Source organism: Ornithorhynchus anatinus, chromosome 19, assembly GCF_004115215.2.
Source record: "Ornithorhynchus anatinus isolate Pmale09 chromosome 19, mOrnAna1.pri.v4, whole genome shotgun sequence".
Taxonomy (NCBI): domain Eukaryota; kingdom Metazoa; phylum Chordata; class Mammalia; order Monotremata; family Ornithorhynchidae; genus Ornithorhynchus; species Ornithorhynchus anatinus.
This window is the reverse complement of record NC_041746.1, coordinates 18,708,093-18,728,129: the sequence shown is the minus strand read 5'-3', so window position 1 is coordinate 18,728,129 and position 20,037 is coordinate 18,708,093. Positions and strand designations below refer to the sequence as shown.

General features: G+C 44.3%; 1 protein-coding gene across 4 annotated transcripts in view; it reads right to left on the bottom strand.

Annotated features, from left to right (window-relative positions):
• The window catches only part of FYN (FYN proto-oncogene, Src family tyrosine kinase), a 245,068-nt gene that overhangs the window by 70,933 nt on the left and 154,098 nt on the right, over positions 1 to 20,037 (bottom strand). For all 4 annotated transcript variants that reach the window (XM_029047552.1, XM_029047556.1, XM_029047553.2 and 1 more), the window contains 2 exons: positions 13,085 to 13,342; positions 5,329 to 5,425 (listed from right to left, as the gene is read on the bottom strand). In XM_029047552.1, the coding sequence (XP_028903385.1) occupies positions 5,329 to 5,425; positions 13,085 to 13,331 (344 nt within the window). In that variant the 5' untranslated portion in view covers positions 13,332 to 13,342. The remainder of the gene's footprint in view (positions 1 to 5,328; positions 5,426 to 13,084; positions 13,343 to 20,037) is intronic.

The following is a 20,037-nucleotide window of genomic DNA, read 5'->3' as shown; positions in this document are numbered from 1 at the left end:
CATTACCCTATTTATTTTGTTAATGAAATGTACATCGCCTCGATGCTATTTAGTTGCCATTGTTTTTACGAGACGTTCTTCCCCTCGACTCTATTTATCGCCATCGTTCTCGTCTGTCCGTCTCCCCCGCTTAGACCGTGAGCCCGTCAAACGGCAGGGACCGTCTCTATCTGTTGCCGACTTGTTCATTCCAAGCGCTTAGTACAGTGCTCTGCACATAGTAAGCGCTCAATAAATACTATTGAATGAATGAATGAATAAAGTGTGGATATGTTCGTAAGTGCTGTGGGGCTGGGGGGGGGTGGTGAATAAAGGATACAGATCTCCCTCTAAACACATGTACTCAAAAGTGTTAGAGAACACAAGGACTATGCTAAATATCTCGTGATGAAGCTCTGACATTTTGCCACTGCTCGGAAATGCCACTAGATGGAGGCATTTTATTACAAAAATACCATAATTAAAACGCGTTTTGGATATTGCTCCGGCAAAGCGCGAAACACTGTCTCAGGGGGTTATTTCTGAATACAGGATGACTCTCAGGGAGCAGGTCACCTTCCAATTTCTTTTACGTTCAAAATAAGGGTTATTCTGCATTTGGGTGTGGGTGTGTGTGTGTGTGTGTGTGTGTGTGTGTGTATCTATAGAACGAAGAGCGCAGATCTATAATCTTGTGGGCAGGGACAAAGCCAACTCTGTTGGACTGTACTCTCCCAAGTATTTAGTATAGTGCTCTGCACATGGTAAGTACTCAATAAATACCAGTGATCAGCTGACTGATCTACCTCTCTCTCTATGTATCTCTATCTGCTTCATAGTCAGAGATGACAAAACTGAAGGAGCCGTGTGAAAACGTGCCCAAAATGAGGAATGATTTTGGGAGTCCATCCCCCTTCTGCGATGCTTACAAGTAAGCATAGAGACTTGCTGTGCTCATGGGCTGGGGGGGTGATTGACTGATTGCTTTCGACACTGCGTTCTTTCATCCTTATTTTCACAAATCTTCTTTACTAGGAAAACTCCCCCTCTCTTCATCTCTGCTGGTAAGGCTCACTTGTCTGCTAAAGAGAGATCACCACCATGCCACATTTTCTGAATCTGCGCTCCCTCTCGTCTGCCCTCTGGGATTGCAGGGAACCCCTTTCGATCTCCCCAAAAGCAGAAGATTAGGAATTCTGTTGTCGATTCCCTTCACGTAGCTCCCCCGGGCCATCAATCGTATCTATCGAGCACCTACTGTGTGCAGAACAGTGTGCTAAGCGCTTGGGAGAATATGATATAACCCCCAGCCGAGCGGTGTTGCCGTGAGCATTGCTGATGAACTGATGGAAGGGCAGGACCTGGTTGTTGGAAATCTGGTCCAGCTCCTTGTTGCTGAGTGTGGTTTCTAGATGATGCTTGTGAAATGATTCTGGGAGCTGGAGGTGTATTTTGTGGTAAGTGTCACAGCCAGGTTGGACACTGCGATAGTCTTGTAAAACTTCACCTGGACACTCAGCTGAATGCCCTGTTGTCCCCACACTTTATCTATCTTTCTAAAGGCCATTCTGGCATTCTTTGTTTTGCTTTCCATCTCTTGTTTTTGGGCTTTAAAGGTGTGCTGCTAACACACAATGACACTTTACTCCACTGGTGACAGGGAAAGATTTGTCAGGCAGGGCTCCTTTGACTTTAAATGGATCGGCCATTCTGTCGTGGTGAAGCTTAAAGATCTTGGTGAGTTTCTCAGGGCAGCTGAATTCGCTTAGCAATTTCCAGAGCCGTGGTCTGTTGATGGTTTCAAGTGCTTTTGTGAGATCAATAAACATGGAATAAATGACTCAGAATCATCCTCGGCCCTTTTCCTGAATCTGCGGAGCTGCAGAGGGGGTTCTCTACTCTTACACAACTTGGTCTGAAGCCACATTGTGATATGCGTGGGGAGGGGAAAGGAGAAGGGAGGGGACCCCATCTGATGGCATTCTTTGGTTGTCTGATCAGAAGGACTCAGGCTAGAATCCTGCCAACCACAGAAAGGGGGGAGACAATACCACGATAATTACCATCTCCAAGAAGGAAAGATAACTGGCCGTGGAAGCTACAGGGGAACAATAATAATAATTATAATATAATAATATTATTGTTATTCCCCTGTAGTTTCCACAGCCAGGTCTCTTCTCTTCTTGGAGATGGTAATTGCCACAGTAGAAGCAGTAATAATAGTATTTATGAAGCGCTTACTGTGTTCAGAGCACTGTACTAAGCGCTGGGAGAGAGCACACTAATGAGAATGAGACACAGTCCCTGCCCCTCGGGGGGCTCACATGGTTTGTTTGAAGTCCTGTGGCATTTTGTAGACCCAACTACGGATGACAGGATTCTCAGATGTCTGAGGATGAGGTCCCCTAGATTTCTGGACAGTAGGTTTGTGGAAAAAAAAAAAGTCAACAGATTTAGGCGCCTTTCCTTTTTTCATGACTTTCATTGCAGTGGTTACTTCCTCATCAGAAGGGGCTAAGGTCCTGCCTTCACATTCTGGCCAATTTTCTGTGCTACGGATGAACAACTGACTGTGTCGGGGCCAAGCGGCATTTTTATTATCTACGTCAAATTCCTTTATATTTGGCCATAAGCCGGTGTGTGCATGCCAAATTTGACATATGCCATTCCATATCAGCACTAGTTTGGAAAATATTTGAATGCATTTGAGGAACTCTGAGCCAAAATGTATTCCTCAAAATTATTCATGCTTTAAAGTTGTAACCGTTTCACAGAAAACACTCTCTTTCTGCGTAAAAGTACAAGAGAAGCAGCACGGCTCAGTGGAAAGAGCCTGGGCTTAGGAGTCAGCAGTCATGGGTTTGAATCCCGGCTCTTCCACTTGTCAGCTGTGTGACTGTGGGCAAGTCACTTAACTTCTCTGTGCCTCAGTTACCTCATCTGTAAAATAGGGATTAACTGTGAGCCTCATGTGGGACAACCTGATTACCCTGTATCTACCCCAGCACTTAGAACAGTGCTCTGCACATAGTAAGTGCTTAACAAATACCAAATACCAACATTATTATTATTTTCACTAATGGTAAGGAGAACACAAAAACATGGTAAACTCAAAAATGTTTGGGGAGGGACTTACTTTAAATAATTGAGGTTTGGATAATTGAGAAGGGGTCAGAGAATGAGGGGGCGGGCGAGGTAGGAAGTAGGACTCAGGTTGGGTGCTCCTCAAACCCATCCCAGGGTCGGATATAGGACCCAAAAATGGCCTCGTTCTTCCAGAGAAGATGAAACAATCCACTTTCTCCCCCCGAAAAAAAAAAGGTCATTGATATTTAGCTACACAAGCATAATCATACTTTGGAATGTATCTGAATGGACTCTAACTTGGGCAGACTGGAGTTTAGTAAATTGAAATCGATTAAGACTCTCCCTGCCCTCAATCTCGCAACCTGTGCCACTCCTCTGTGATGACACTCAATGAAAGCAAATACCTCCCTTGGTTTGTAACCCACGCTTTGAAATGTGAGCCAGCAAATCACTCTCCAGCTTCTGCTCCTCATTTAGTGGAGAGAGTGGGAGGGCACCCATTAGAAAAGCAGAGCCAGTGGCCCAGCACAAACCTGATTCGTCTCCTTCCCCGTCCTTCCAAGTTGAACAGCCAAAAGCAGAGTGGTTGGAAAAAGGAAGCATCTGTTCCAGTTTAAAGGATCTTTTTTTTAAAAAGTAGTATTTGTTATGCGCTTACTCTATGTCAAACACTGTTCTAAGCATTGGGGAAGGTACAAGCTAATTAGGTTGGGCACAGTCCCTGTCCTGTTTTGATCTTTATTGTTTCCCAAGTTGTTGTTACTAACTTGGAGCAAGTTGTTGTTGCTCCAAGATCTGAGCACAGTGGATTACACCTAGCGGGTGCTCGATAAATGCTAAAACTATTATTACGTTTGTGTTCTTGAATAGCATATTTATTGAAAAATTTCTTGAATGTATATACCTAAGTACTGAGGTCAGGTGACACCTCTTCCCAGAGCTCAGAAATTCCCATTTCTAGCCTATCCCTTGATCAGTTTTAAAAACTTTCTATCAGAGAGAGGGAGGGGAAGGTGGAGTGCAAATCGCTTCGTAAATATCGAAGGAAGTGCATCCAAATTGCTAAAAACAAATTACAGTAATTAAACTGGACTTGATCTCCTCTTGAAAGGACTAGTAGTTTGCTTTGACCTCTTCCTAGGATTTGAAACTTTAAATCACCGGTTAAGTCTGGTAATCTCAAAGGCACAGAGTTATGTAAGCGACTTTCTGATATTCTTCCATTTATATTTCTGAAATTTTACCCCTATTTCTTTCATATGGTTTAAAAATTTCAATTTTCCCTTTTCGACTTAGAAAGTGTGGCAGAAACAAGGAGAAGACCTCTTTTCGGAATTCGCATCCAGTGAACACCAATTACCAGGTATTTATTCAAGAAGTTAAAACCAAGCAGAGGACCAACAATTGAGATTGGATTAATTTTCTTAGGTGGTTTAATCGGTTCCAAGACAGTCTGGCTTTTAGCTGAGGAGATTTCTGCTCACGTTTCTGGGTTTGCAGATTTCCTCTGCTTCCCCCGCATCGTGGCCTGGCATGGCTTTTCTGTCCTGCCCCTTCAATCAATCAATGATACTTATTCCTATGTGCAATCAATCAATCGTATTTACTGGGCGATTTAATCGTACAGAGCATTGTATCAAGCACTTGGGAGAGGACAACAACAATAAAATATAACTCTATACAACAGAGTTGGTAGATGTGTTTCCTGCCTACCATGAGCTTACTGTCTAGAGGACTCTGCCCTCTTTACAACCCAAACTCTCTACTCACATTTGCTGGGACAGAGAATAGGGAATAGTAGAGTGTCTTCTCCTATCTCACAAAGGATTCAGTCACTTGCAAAGCAATATCCTCTGGAAATAACCCCACTGACTTCACTAGCGGGAATGTTCAGGAATTTGGCAGCAAAAAAACAATGTGTGTGCACTGTAAGAAATGGCTTGGCTTGTCAAAAGTTGGAAATGCAAAAAAAAATCATCGGGCAACGAACCTTATGGCTTGCGAAGTCACGTGCCGGCCTTCTGATCTGTAGATTTATGAAAGGAGATGCTACACCAACCCTCCCTTTACACGTTTTTAATAGAAACCAAGCGACTTGATTCCCTTCGAAAATCTCTGTATATGCAGTAACCCGAAATACTGCATGTGAATATTTCCTGTTTCAAATCTATACCATTCCAAAGAGTCTATAAAGCACTCAGTTTGATAAGCAATCACAGCACTTGGACGATAAAAAAGATTACCCTCCCCTCCCAAACTTACGAGCTGTTAAGTATTTGAAATTTTTCTCCTTTATGAAAACTTAAGTCATCTTCTGTTCTTGCTTCATAGTCATAGAGCGCCACAAAAAGGGTAACTCCTAAAAAAAGAAATCAGATAACAAAATATTTATAAAAGTACATTTTTATAAAGGAATATTTGGAGGCAGTCTTACAGTCAACCTGACTTCACACTACAGTCTTTGTGCAGGCAAATGGGAAATCAGTATGCACAGACGCTAAATCTGAAGAATCCGGGGGAGCATAATCTCCGAGATATTAAACGCTCAAGACAGCCCTGTCAGAAACGCCATCCTCTCAAGTGAAAGGCTGAGCTTGCCTTTGCCTGTCATGAGCCAAATGACATGGCAACTGTTTTCACAGCACTGACAGCCAATATTTGGACATCTTGGATCATCCTCCCGAGGCCACCTTCTCAGTACAATCGCTGAAAATAGCCTTTTTTTCCTCTCTTGCCATCACTCTGTGGTATTTATTGAGCGTTTACTGGGTGCCGAGCACTCGAGAGCCTAGAAGAATTTCTGAATCCAGGGGGCCTTTCGGAGGTCGGGGGGTCCGTTTTAGGTTCAAATCTCCAAGAGAAGGGTCGGCTGTTGCTGGGACTGCTGGCTGATACTGGCTTCACAAAGGCTGCACGAGCCACGTACGCACATACTATATCCGACTCAAAAGCACTCTCACCCCCCCTCACCTCCCTCCCTACCTGCAACGTGCAGTGTGCTTTTAAACAGAAACGACTCTTGTGCGGCCTCCAATTCAGGATTGGCCCCCTTCCAATCCTATTCAGTTGGGCTTCCCATTTAGGTCTCTGCACACTTCAAAGTGCCTGTTGTGGTCAGAAGAACCCGCTAACTGGGTCTTTTCCTTTCATTTGGGGCTTTTATTGGAGGGGGCTTTGAGGATACAGATGTGCCAGTGAGACCATTCAATTGAAGAGGAGGCATGTGGTTCTAATCTTTCAGTTCTGTCCAAAGAGGGACTTCCTGTTGGAAAATTGGCATTCCCAAAGTCCGCTGTCTGACCATCAAAAGCGAGATTCGCTTGGCCCTCATTTTTCTTTCTTTCAGCTTCTTTCACTGGTTAGAAAGAAGGTCATTTGGTCTGTTAGTGAAAAGGTGGACCACTGGCTGACTGAAAGATCAATCGCTCCTCTCAGTGAAAGGAATGCATTGTGGATCTGGTCCCTGTAGGATCACACATTTCTATCCTATGACCTTTGCAAACCTTTTCTTAATTAAAGGAAGTCAAGAAATTCGTCTTGCATCCTACCAAATCTTGCTGAATAATTTCCAATATCCCCACTCTGAAACGCAGATCACAGCTGGGTTTGTTGCCAAATTCGCCTCTTCCCTTCGTCCCTCATTTCATTCTTCTGGGTTATTAACTGTACTTTTTATGGAGAATTCAGATACTCTCTTACACTAAGGTTATCTCTTGTTGCAGTGTCTGCCCTTGTGTTCAACAAAAAGGAAAACAATAGTAAAATAAAATCATAATAAACAATAACATTTAGACTCACAGTGTGTGCCTGCTGGGTTTAAATGGAAGTATTTCTTCAAGGCCATGACAAAAGTACTTTCAGCAAAAATGGTATATATAGAAGTACCATGGCCTAGTGGAGAGAGCACGGGCCTTGGGGTCAGAAGGACCTGGGTTCTTATCCCGGCTCTGCTGTGCGACCTTGGCCAAGTCACTTGACTTCTCTGGGCCTCAGTTACCTCATCTGTAAAATGGGGATTAAGAATGTGCATCTCATGTGGGACAGGGACTGTGTCCAACCTGATTAACCTGTATCTACCCCAGGGCTTAGAACAGCGCTTGGCACCAAGTAAGCACTTAGCAAGTACCATGATCACTATTTTTATTATTGCTTATGTGTGGAAAAGGGTCAGGAATGATGGGTTTCTTAATCAAAGGGGTATACGGGTATTTTAGAATAAATTATTTTGGAACTCGGGAAGGAGTTACGTATCCTCCTAAGGTTAGACAATCAGTCCAATCAATCGATATTATTTACTGTGTGCCGGGCACTGTATTTTTTTTTTTTACAATGGTATTTGTTAAGTGCTTACTATTTGCCAAGCACTTTTCTAAGCACTGGGGTAGATACAAGGTAATCAGGTTGTTCCACGTGGGGCTCACAGTCTTAATCCCCATTTTACAGATGAGGGAACTGAGGCACAGAGGAGTGAAGTGATTTGTCCAAGGTCACACAGCAGACAAGTGGTGGAGCCGGGATTAGAACGCACAACCTCTGCCTCCTAAGCCCGTGCTCCTTCCGCTGCTTTGGGAGCCTACAATAGAGTTAGAAGACACTATCCCTGTTCCCGAAGAACTTACAGCCCAATGGGCTGTAATTATTGACAAATGGAAGAGAAAGCAAAAACGGATTTGTAGGTTAATGCTTAAGCAGTAAGGTTATTTCAATAGGCAAGTACAGAAGTGTTATGGGGGCTTAACTGGGTGATTGGCAAAGGAGTTTTGAGATGGTAGAAGGGGGATAAGAGCAGCACGGTCTAGTGTAAAGAGCATGGACCTGGGAATCAGAGGACGTGGGTTCTAATCCATGCACACGATCTTGGGCAAATCACTTCTCTGTTCCTCAGTTTTCTCATCTGTAAAATGGGGATTTAATGCCTGTTTGCCCTCCTATTAAGACTGGGAGCCCAATGAGGGACGGGGACTGTGTTCTACCTGATTAACTTGTGTCTACCTCAGGGCTTAGAAGAGACACATACAACAGTGCTTGGCATATAGTAAGTGCTTAACAAATATCATAATTACCATTATTAAGTGCTAAACAATGACCACAGTAGCAATAATCTGGAAAGAAGAAAAATTTATCAATAGCCTCTCCTCCTGCTTTGTCCAGGCACAGGCTGTTTGGTCCCTTGGACAGGGGAAATGATATGCCCACTTTAAGGTTCTCCGGGCAGAGCAGCCAAGCACTGGGAGGAAGTATCAATGCAGCTAATGCTGTCAGAGATTCTGCCCTTCCTCCACAAGGGCCTCGCCTGGCCCTTTTCCCAGTACTGTAGCATCAAAGTCATAAAATCTAAGCACACGAGAGATACCATTTCTTTAGCAGAAAATGGCCAATTCACCCAGTTCTCGGATCTGACGGTGGCAACTGGATGTGAGAGAAACCACAGTAACAGAGGTAAATTGGTATTTAATTCGCTCCCATTGAGTGTAATTCGCTTGGAAAAGGACATGGACGGCCGAGACACTTTCTTCTCTCACAAGGAGCTTTCACTCTGTACTACACGCTGCTGCACTAATCAACGTCTTGAAGGGTCACTTGGACTGCTATTCTCCTCCCTCCAAGACCCTCTTCTGGTTTCCTCTATTTTTCTGCATCAGAGAAAATCTCTTCACAATCCATTTCAAGGATGACCAACATATGCCCCATCTCACCAATCTGCTCTCTTCAACTGCTAGTCCCCAAGTTGCCGTCTTCATTCTACCCAAGCCAATCCTCTAGCTGTATTTCATCTCTCCTACCTGCATCCTTCACTCATGCTGTGCCCCAGCTTCCTCCCTCACCAAATCCGACAGTTTTCATAGCTTCTCCCACACTCCCACTAGAACCAGGACCTGGGTTCTGCCACTTGCCTGTGTTGCGACCTTGGGTACGTCACTTCTCTGGGCCTCAGTTCCCTCATCTGTAAAGTGGGGATTAAGACCGTGAGCCCTATGTGGGACATGGACTGTATCCAACCTGATTAGCTTGTATCTATTCTGCTGCTTAATAGAATGCTTTGCACATAGTAAGCACTTGACAAATACGCTCTGGGCATGTCACTCCCCTTCTTAAAAACATCCAGTGGTTGCCTATCAACCTCCACACAAAACAAAAACTTCTCACTCTAGGCTTTGAGGCTCTCCATCACCTTGCCCCCTCCTACCTCTCCTCCCTTCTCTCTTTCTACCGTCCACCCCGCACGCTCCGCTCCTCTGCCGCCCACCTCCTCACCATCCCCCGGTCTCACCTATCCCGCCGTCGACCCCTGGGCCACGTCCTCCCGCGGTCCTGGAACGCCCTCCCTCCTCATCTCCGCCAAACTAATTCTCTTCCCCTCTTCAAAACCCTACTTAAAGCTCACCTCCTCCAAGAGGCCTTCCCAGACTGAGCTCCCCTTTTCCTTCTGCTCCCTCTACCCCCCTCTTCACCTGTCCGCAGCTAAACCCTTTTCTCCCCCCTTTCTCTCTGCTCCTTCCACTCTCCCGTCCCGTCCCCTCAGCACCGTACTCGTCTGCTCAACTGAATATATCTTCATTACCCTATTCATTTTGTTAATGAGATGTACATCGCCTTGATTCTATTTATTTGCTATAGTTTTAATGAGATGTTCATCCCCTCGATTCTATTTACTGCTATTGTTCTCGTCTGTCCGTCTCCCCCGATTAGACTGTAAGCCCGTCAAAGGGCAGGGACTATCTCTATCTGTTACCGATTTGTACATTCCAAGCGCTTAGTGCAATGCTCTGCACATAGTAAGCGCTCAAGAAATACTACTGAATGAATGAATGAAATGCCATTTAAAAAACGACAAAACAATAACAAAAGCCAAAACATAAAAAAAGGGTGAGATCCTGACCTGTGTGTGAATATGGCTGAAAAGACTGATATGAGGAATGACAGAACCAAATGGCTGTACTGGGGGAGAGGAATAATAGTAATAATAATGGTACTTGTTAAGCACTTACTATATGCAAAGCACTGTTCTAAGCACTAGAAGGGATTGATCCTGGGAAATGATTTGGAGGAAGAATCGGCAGGATTTAGCTGTTGCTTGAATGGGAGAGTTGAATGATGGGGAGCCCTCCAAGACTGTGGACTGCACAGATGGTGGGGCCATGCGTGACGTCCATCTTAAGAGTTGGTCTGTACCATCTAACTTTCCTTCTGGTACATGAATCGACCCAATCCCAGGTGAGGCTTGATGGAGGTGGACTGAGTTTAGAAAGAGGGGACTGAGTTTCATTTCTGGAGAGGATAGTGGTGCATTATGGAACATTTATGTCCGTGTAGTTGTCCCAGTAGCTTCCGGGGACAACTGTGTATGGAGCACTCTGGCCCGAAAGGCCCTAAATGGAGAAAGGCATAGGAATATCAGGGAGAGTGGTACATTAGAAGCAGGGTGTTCTAACGGATGAAGCGTGCCCTTGGAATACAAAGGACTTGCATTATAATCTTGGCTCCTTCCCTTGCCTGCTGTATGACCTTGAGCAAGTCACTTCACTTCTTTGCCTCTCAGTTACCTCATCTGTAAAATGGGGATTAAGACTGTGAGCCTCATGTGGGACAGGGACTTGCTATGTCCAAGATGATTTGCTTGTATCTCCCCCAGTGCTTAGTACAGGGCCTAGCACACAGTAAGCACTTAACAAGTACCACAATTATTATTATTATTATTATGGTTTGAGGGAGAAGGGAAATGTCTGAGTCCAGTCAAAATATAGTAAATGCTACTTTTAAGCCTAGCTTGGCCTGGTTCAGTGGCACAGAGGCCATGGGCTAACCTGAGCCAATGCAGAACTCATTCATTCACTCACTGATTCAAACATATTTATCGAGAGTGAGCCTCCATCACTGTCTGAATCATGAACTTTCTGGACTGCACTGGCTCCACCTGGGTGTTATGGGGAGAAGCCGATCCACAAATGCATTTGAACACACATTTATATGTGGGCATAAGTATATCACCTTAACTAAAAATATAAGGTAATATGCTGTTTCTATCTCCTGCATGGGCACGTAAATCACCCACGAGCTCGACCGAGGAGCATAGCTGGGAGAGGGGACCGAAGAGGGTGTGATTTCTGGCTTCCTCCTACAGGTCGCAGGGTTTCCTCTATCCAGAGAAAATAAATGGTTTGGGGAAGCTCTGATGCTGGCTAGGATACAGTTCTGTTGGCAACCTGTCAATCTGCCTCCTGTGTCTCTGACCCCATCCTTTCTATCGTCCTAAAAATACTTACTCCCGCTCTTCATCCCCCCCGATTGCCATCTTTAACCATTCACCCTCTGATGGCTCCTTCCCTGCTGTCTCCAAATAGGCCTGTGTTTCCTCTAGCCTCAAAACCTTCTCTGGGCCTCACTGTCACACCATGCAGTTATCACGCTATCTCCCTCTTCCTATTCCTGTTGAAACTCATTATACACATCTGCTGCTTTCATTTCCTCTCCTCTAACTCCCTCCTTGGCTATCTCCCCGTCTCAACACCGCCAGCGCTCTCTCCAAGGTCACCACTGACCTAATTGGCATCCAATTAACGGACTCTGTTCGGCCCTAATCCCCCTCGGCGTTTCCTCCCACCAGACGAAAGAGCTGCCTCCCCGGAATCCTGAGTGGGATCCCTATCGTGCGATCCTTGGTTCTCCATCCCGGCCTGCCTTACAACCCCACAGTGGGGCAGAGAGAAGCAGCGATAGCAGGCAGGCTCTACAAAACCTAGAATCTTGGGAAGGCGGTGGTGGCCGCTATAGCTGCGATCGTGACTGAGCTGCGAGGAGCCTAAAATTCTGCTCCTCTAGCCACAGTACCTTCCTTGTCTTTTACGCTGCCTTAGTGTCTTATTGTTTCATCTTTCCTTAACTGTTTATGGTATTTGTTAAATGTTTACTATGTGCTAGGAACTGTACTAAGTATGGGGTAGATGCGAGCTTATCAGGTTGGACAGAGCTGTGTCCCACAGAGGGCTCACAGTCTCAGTCCCCATTTTATAGATGAGGTAACGGAGGCACAGAGAAGTGAAGTGGCTTGTCCCAGGTCACACAGCAGACAGTGGCGGAGCTGGGATTAGAACCCCGGTCCTCCGACTCCTAGGCTCATGCTCTATCCACTAGGCAACCCCACTTCTCTTCTGTGTCTGTCATGAGCCTCCTCTCCTCCTCATAATTGATTGTGAATCCCTTGAGGGCCAGGGACTGTGTCGAATTCCTACTTGTATATTCTTTCCCAGAGCTTAACAAAATGCTCTGTACACTGTAAGCAGATAACAGATACTATTACGATTAACTCTTACTAGCATTACCGATATCCCTACTATTGCTCTTCAAACTTTCGACTGCCTCGATACAATGGAAAACTCCCTTCTCCTGGAAAAATTACCTAACCTTGTTTTTTCTGATGAAGTCATTTCCTCCTTCCTCTCTGGCCCATCTTTCTCGGTCCTTTTTCGCCTCACTCCCTAGCTGTAGGGGTCCCTCAGTGCTCTGCTCTGGGTTCCCTTCTTTTTTCAATTTACCCTCGTCTCTTCCCTCATCTTCAGCTACTTTTGCCTGCCGATGACTCCTAAATCTACCTTGTTTGCTCTGACCTCTCTCCTCTGCAGTCTTGCATTTCCTCCTGCCTCCCAGACATGTCTACGTGGATGTTCTCCCGGCGTCTCAAGCTCAATATGTTTCTTCTGCGATTGGGACTTCTCCATTTCCTCACACGCTACCTGCCCCCTTCCTCCCGAACTAGAGGACTTGGAACTCTGCTTCCAAACCCTACTAGTAACATTTGGCCCTCTTTTCTTTCACAGAAGCTAAACCTGACAGAGTGAAGGTTTGACTCCTATAGCTATTCGTGGTTAAATCCTCCTCTGATGGTCTAAGCTCCCAAGGTCATTCTTCATCATAGGCACACATCTTGGTTCCAACATCATATTGAAGTACAACAGAATCGCCATCGTAGAGAAAACGGGAATGCACAGAAAGGGAAAAGCCATCTTCTCGTTGAGCTTACCTGTTCCCCCTCTTGTTCGCAGGGTCCCAGTATGAGAGGAGGAATTCACCCCCCCAAACACAGTCAGTCCTTGGCCTCCTGTGGCATGGAAATTGTTGTAGTTTGGAATCGAAGTCACACCAAAGCTGGGGTAGTGCTGTGGAGTGGGGTCTGTCCCATAGCGATATCCTGAACTCTGAGTTAAGCTGCCATCCCTCTCCTCTGTCAGTTTGGTTGCTTCTTTGTCCTTACATTGCACACAGCCCATTATCTAAATTCCTAAAAGCCAAAAGAGAAAGATATACATTGAGCACAGTTATACTGATAATCAACAGATTACACAGGTCAGGTTTAATTAACGAATAATTATCACGGTAATGGTTAAGCACTCTTCAAGCAGTGTAATAATAATAATTATGTTATTCGTTATGCACTTCCTATGTGCCAGGCACTGTACTAAGCGCTGGGAGGATATAAGCAAATCAGGTTGGATGCAACCCTTTGTCCCATGTGGGGCTCAGGGTCTCAATCCCCATTTTACAGATGAGGAAACCGAGGCCAAGAGAAGTGAAGTGACTTGCCCGAGGTCACACAGCAGACAAATGGTGGAGCTGGTGACCTTCTGACTCCCATGCTCCTGCTCTATCCACTGAGGTAGATGCAAAATAATCAGATGGGACACAATCCCTGGCTCCAGTGGGGCTCACAGTTTAAGTAGGAAGGAGTAGGTTTTAATCCCCATTTTACAGAGAAGGAAACTGAGGTACAGAAAGGTTAAGAGACTTGCCCAACTTCACACAGCGGGCAAGTGGTAGGACTGGGATTAAAGCCAGGTCCTCTGACTCTCAGACCCACTGCTGGAGATCCCACTGCTTCCCCAAAAGTAGGCTGGATGTATGTTACATTCAACCTGTCACATTCACTCACTGGAGTAACTTAAGGCAAGAGAGGGAATGTGAATGAAAAAGGAGGACATGACAATGATGGATGATTGGCAGGAAAAAAGCATTGCCATGTCCTAAGTTGCTGAAGGGCTCCATCGTTCAAATTTATAACATGGTACTTATCAGACCCACTTACTGGGCAACTTTTGTATTACAGCATATTATAATGATTTTGAATTTTGCAGTCGTTTTCCTTCAGTGAAGGGCTACAGATTCCTTCTAAACACCATGAAGGGATTTTAACTGTTTCCACGAATATGGTGTATTGAAGCACAAGACTGCTCAATAGGAAATAATGCCAAGTGCATTCATGCGATTCCAAGTTCAGAAAAATGGGCCAAAACTTATAACAGTAAAAAACCCTCTCCAGTGAATGATCAAATGACATAACCCATGGAAGTCGTATATACTATCAAATAGCACTACAAATACATACGAAAAATGAAAGATTTCACATGAAATTTTTGGGGATACACAAATTTTCAACAGAGAGCACTGTCAGTGCTAAAAAGAATTTCATCATCCTATGCTAAATTGAAAAGGGCTGCAATACACCATTCAAGGCAAAGTATTTAAAAACAAGCAAGGTAAATTTTGCAACCCTGTCTCAAACTGAGGGAATACTGTAGTAATAAAGGCATTAAAATTCGATAGTGCTGTAAGCTGTAAAACCAGAGTGCTGTAATAATCACAGGACTCATGTGAGATGGGTCGATTGCATTGAATGGAGGCCCAAGCAATATTAATCCACTATTCTCTTTCTGCTACTCCAAGCCATCATAAAACCCCGATCTCTAGAGGGGTGCAATGCGATACATGTTGCTCTATAAATCTGCTCAAAAGCCAACCATGTCCCGCAGAAAGAAGCTAAAGCGTTTAGAAGAGCCGGTATACATTAATGGAGTGTTGCTGGATAGTTTTATACGCTGGATAATTTTATAGTTTGCATACACAAACACTTCTGTCACAAATTTAGCAACTTACAAGAAATAATAGGATAAATCTCAAATTTATAACACACACTCGAGTTATTCACTGACAGATGGTTGTATCTTATTCTCTGCCTCAGTGTTAATTATTCACTTCTTATTCATTCATTCATTCATTCATTCAATCGATTAAATGAGGGCGCCTAGGTATATTTTGTTGAGTATTTTCCATCTTGAAGGTGTCTTTTGCTCATTGTGGGCAGGGAATGTGACTATTTATTGCTGTAATAAACGTTTATAAGCGCTTAGAATGGTGCTCTGCACACAGTAAGTGCTCAATAACTACGATTGAGTGGATGAATGAATGAATGAATGAAGCTAGTGAGCAACAAAAGCCAGACTTCTTGACTGCAGTATATTGTGAAGGGTGAGAGAGGGTGTGACGGTTGGCAATTTTTCCAGCTAAGAATGTCCACTTAGACCCAAGAAGACTCGCTAAGCAACAAATGACATCACACATAATTGCATATATTAATACGAGAACTCACAAAAGGCATACTGTTGGAAGTGGCTCAAGGCAGAGCAAAAGGAATGGAGAAATTTAGCTTTTTTAAACAGAGTGGGCAAAATTCAGCAATGCTATAATTTGCCAATGACTTGGTTGCAAGCATCGCTTTCGTGTATGGCGAGGTTCAAAGAGCAAATCCATAGTCTCTTCCAAATTTTCCTTTACATGAGTTACTTCTTGAGGTTGTGAAAAGTTGGGAAGAGAGTCCCCTGACGCTTGAACTGAGATCACCAAACATAAAACTTGAATACATCTGCACTCAACTCACTGGAGATTGACATACAATGTTTCGCATGCAAACATGCTTTTGAATTTGGGGTAAGTGAACAGGATTTACAGTTTCCATTTCGAAATGCCTTATTTTTCAGCCACAAAATTACTGTAGCAGTTTGATCATTTCTTCTCAACTTATAAACATCTTACTCAACTTTGTTTTTATTTCATTTCCTCAAATGTAGCGCATCTCATACTGAGGCAGAACTGAAAGTATCCCATTCCATAGCCTTTAAGAAAATCCTATTGATCCCCTGGAATCCGATCATTTCAGGGAAGGCAGGTATAATAACACTTTAATTGCTCACTTTCCTTTAATTACCTAATGGTTATCTTCCTTGGGCATAAACAGTGAGCTCAGAACTGCGAATGACCCCCTGCCTAGTACAAAAAGAATTAATGACTCAAATGTGATTTAGAGGCACGGAAGCCAAGAGAGAAGGGCAAATTCCTACCAAGTCTGATTCTCCACCCCTAATAATAATAATAAAACTGTGGTATTTACTAAGCACTTACTATGTGGAGAAGCAGCGTGGCTCAGTGGAAAGAGCACGGGCTTTGGAGTCAGGGCTCATGAGTTCGAATCCCAGCTCTGCCACTTGTCGGCTGTGTGACTGTGGGCAAGTCACTTAACTTCTCTGTGCCTCAGTTCCCTCATCTGTAAAATGGGGATTAAGACTGTGAGCCCCACGTGGGACAACCTGATTCTCCTAAGTCTACCCCAGCGCTTAGAACAGTGCTCGGCACATAGTAAGCGCTTAACAAATACCAACATTATTATTATTATTATTATTATTATGTGTGAGGTACTATACTGTCCCCCGTGGGGCTCAAGGTCTTAATTCCCATTTTACAGATGAGGTACAGAGAAGTGAAGAGACTTGTCCAAGGTCACACGGCAGACAGTGGCGGAGCTGGGATTAGAATCCAGGTCCTTCTGACTCCCATGGCCCGTGATCTATCCACTAGGCCACGTTGCTTCCCTAAGGGTCACCGGTCACCCCTACAGGGAGACCAGTGGGAGTCCAGGCAGGCTGGTTTAAGGGGCTGAAGCCCTGGGCCTCGGGCTAAGGGCAGTAATGGCAGACCTCCCGATTCTACCAGGATGGCATTCGCCCCAGACTTATCTAAGAAGGCTGCTATGCATTTGCAATGGCAGAGGGGGTGCGGTGGCATTGGAGCTGAATTCTAATTGGCTCCCCTCCTCCTTCAAAATGTGTGGCTAGGAACAGTCCTACTCCTGGCCATGGCTTTGTCGGTGGTGCCTGGGCAATGCCCACTCCCTAGAGCAAGGAGCCACAAAAGATGAACTACTATATGTTCATATAGTATTACACTATATGTTCATATAGTAAGCAAGGGTGTTCATGTTATATATATATGTTCATATAGTTAGCAAGGGTGCAAGACATACTCATGGGTGTAATCTCACCATCCACTAAGTGCTGCTTACAAAAACAACACGGCCTGGTGGATAGAGTAGGAGCCTGGGAGCCAGAAGGACCTGGGTTCTAATCTCGGCTCTGCCACTTGTCTGCTGGGTGACCTGGGGCAAGCCACTTCGCTCCTCCTGACATCAGTTACCTCATCTATACAATGGGAATTAAAGATTCTGAGTCCCATGTGGGACGGGGACTGTGCCCACCCTGATTTGCTTCTACCTACCTCAGCGCTGCGTACAGTGCCTGGCACAGAGTAAGCACTTAACAAATATTATTATTATTATTATCATTATGACCACCAGCATCAGCAACTTCTTTGCACCTGTACTGCTCCTGGGCAGCACTATTCAGCCCTAACTAATGGATCTCAGGCTATTCAGTGCATTCTCTCCTGTGTGCCTGAGGACAATCTGGGTAATAGAGAGAGCGTGAAGGAAGGTTTTCTTTTCTTTGCCCCTAGGAGACTGGTAACCAACACAGTGGGGAGAACAAAAGCCATTTTTTAAAAAGTGACAAGTCACTACAGATTAAAGACTAAAAAGATGCCAATCTCTGTTTTTTTCAGGAAGGCTATTTGCTGTGAAAAGATGGGACCGGGCAGTTAAAACCATAAAGGATACACCCCTAACCATGGAAGAATTACTTCATCACTCCACTACTGCCTCCCAAATGGCCATAAACTTAAGTTTTATTAAGTACTGGAAAATGGAATTTTGATCTATGGTCACCGTTTCATTGCTACAAATGCCTTCCATCTCCTGGAGAAGAGGCAACCATCATGACTCCTTATGGATTTGAAATTTTTAGACATATTCCACAGAGACTTTTCCTCTCTCGCTCCCATGACAAATTTTTCTAAAATCAAAGGAAACAGATATAAAGGAGCAGATCCGTGCCCAGGCTGTTTAAAAGTTAATTACAATAAAAAATGTTTGGGCCAGCGCTTTTTTCTCTCCCACTTAGGCCGGTGGGACTAATCATTTCCTGACAGAAGAGCCCAAAGCGGCCTAATATCTTGACTCTGGCTTAATCGTGCTCGTCACCAGGCTGAAACTGTCTGCGGATGAGTCGAAAGAAAAGGCCTGTGTTTGGTGGAGCTTTAAGCTTAGGCTCATATCCGCATTGCGGCGGTCCGTAATTCATAAAGAATAAATATTCCACCGTACCGGCTGTAGGGACTCAGGGCATTACGGAGCTTTGGATGGCTCTCACCCAGAAAGGCCTTCTTACGTAGAAGGTAAGAAACCCATGAATGCAGAGACATGTATAATATACCATGATAGAATGCGGATCTATTGTTACACTGGCTTCTAATCCTCCACGTGACATTTTAGCCATGCTTTTAAATATACTGGAAAATTACTATATAAAAAGCCATCTTGATGATATAGTCTAGGCTGCCCAAGCTAAATTAGGTGGAACTTAGTGTAGACAGTACTCTCGATATATAGACTAAGAATCAATGAGTCAATCGTATTTTTGAACACTTACTGTGTGCAGAACACTGTACTAAGCATTTGGGAGAGTACAATAAAACAGTCGGTAGACACGTTCCCTGCCCACAAGAAGCTTACAGTCTAGAGGACTACGTAAAGTACTATTCATTCATTCATTCAATAGTATTTAATGAGCGCTTACTATGTGCAGAGCACTGTACTAATCTGTTTTCACGTTCAGTTTAAGTCACCGTGCACCCAAAACTGCATTAATATTATACAGTGTGTCAACTGCCGATTAAATCACCAATGAAAAAGACAGATATTTAGATGCTTCAGCACTGTAATACAGTCTTCCGAGGTTCATAACATTAGCTGTGGAAAACATTTCAATTCTGTGTAAGAACTAAAAAAACTGGGGTAGAATTTTACCAAGCAAGTTGCGTGTTCTCTTGGCACACCCTAATTTAGAGTGGAGGGAGAGACGGAAGTGAAGGGAATTAAACGTTGAAAAGGCAGTAAACTCCTTTGAAGTACGCTGTAATAGCAACAGTAATAATTGTGTATTTGCTAAGTGCTTACTATGTACCAGGCATTGTACTAAGCACCGGGATGGATACAAGCAAATCGGGTTGGACACAGTCTCCTGTCCCACATGGGGCTCACAGTCTTAATCCCCATTTTCCAGATTGAGGGAACTGAGGCACAGAGAATTGAAGTGACTTGCCCAAGGTCACACAACACACAAGTGGCAGAGCCGGGATTAGAATCCATGACCTTCTGACTCTCTGTACGAACTGAGCTCACCATCCCTCATCCACTGCACATAAGCTAACCTTCAAACCAGGACGATTCATAAATTTAAACATGGAATCGCAGATACGAGAGGAGAGACAAGAGGTAAGCGCATGGCCTAGTCGATACAGCACGGGCCTGGGGGTCTGAAGGAGTTGGATTCTAATCCTGGTTCCATCAATTATCTGCTGTGTGTCCTCGGGCAAGTCACTAGACTTCTCTGTGCCTCGGTTACCTCATCTATAAAACGGGGTTTAAGACTGTGATCCCTATGTGGAACAGGGACTGTGGGCAATGCAATTATCTTGTATCTACCCCAGTGCATAGTAAGCACTTAGCAATTCTCATAAAAAAGATGCTATTGGTTGATACCGCCAGAGAGGGTCAAAGAGTGGCTTGGTGAACAGACACGTAACCTAGAGGCCCACGTGATGCAGAAACAAGAATTTATTCTGACATGGAACACTGCCTAGTAGGTCTAAGTTCTTTTTATTTGGTCCCTTCTTATAAGGACGTGAAGCAACTGACATTATGGAAAGGAGCCATAAGAACGAAATTGAAAATGCCTCTTTTGAGCACTTTAAATT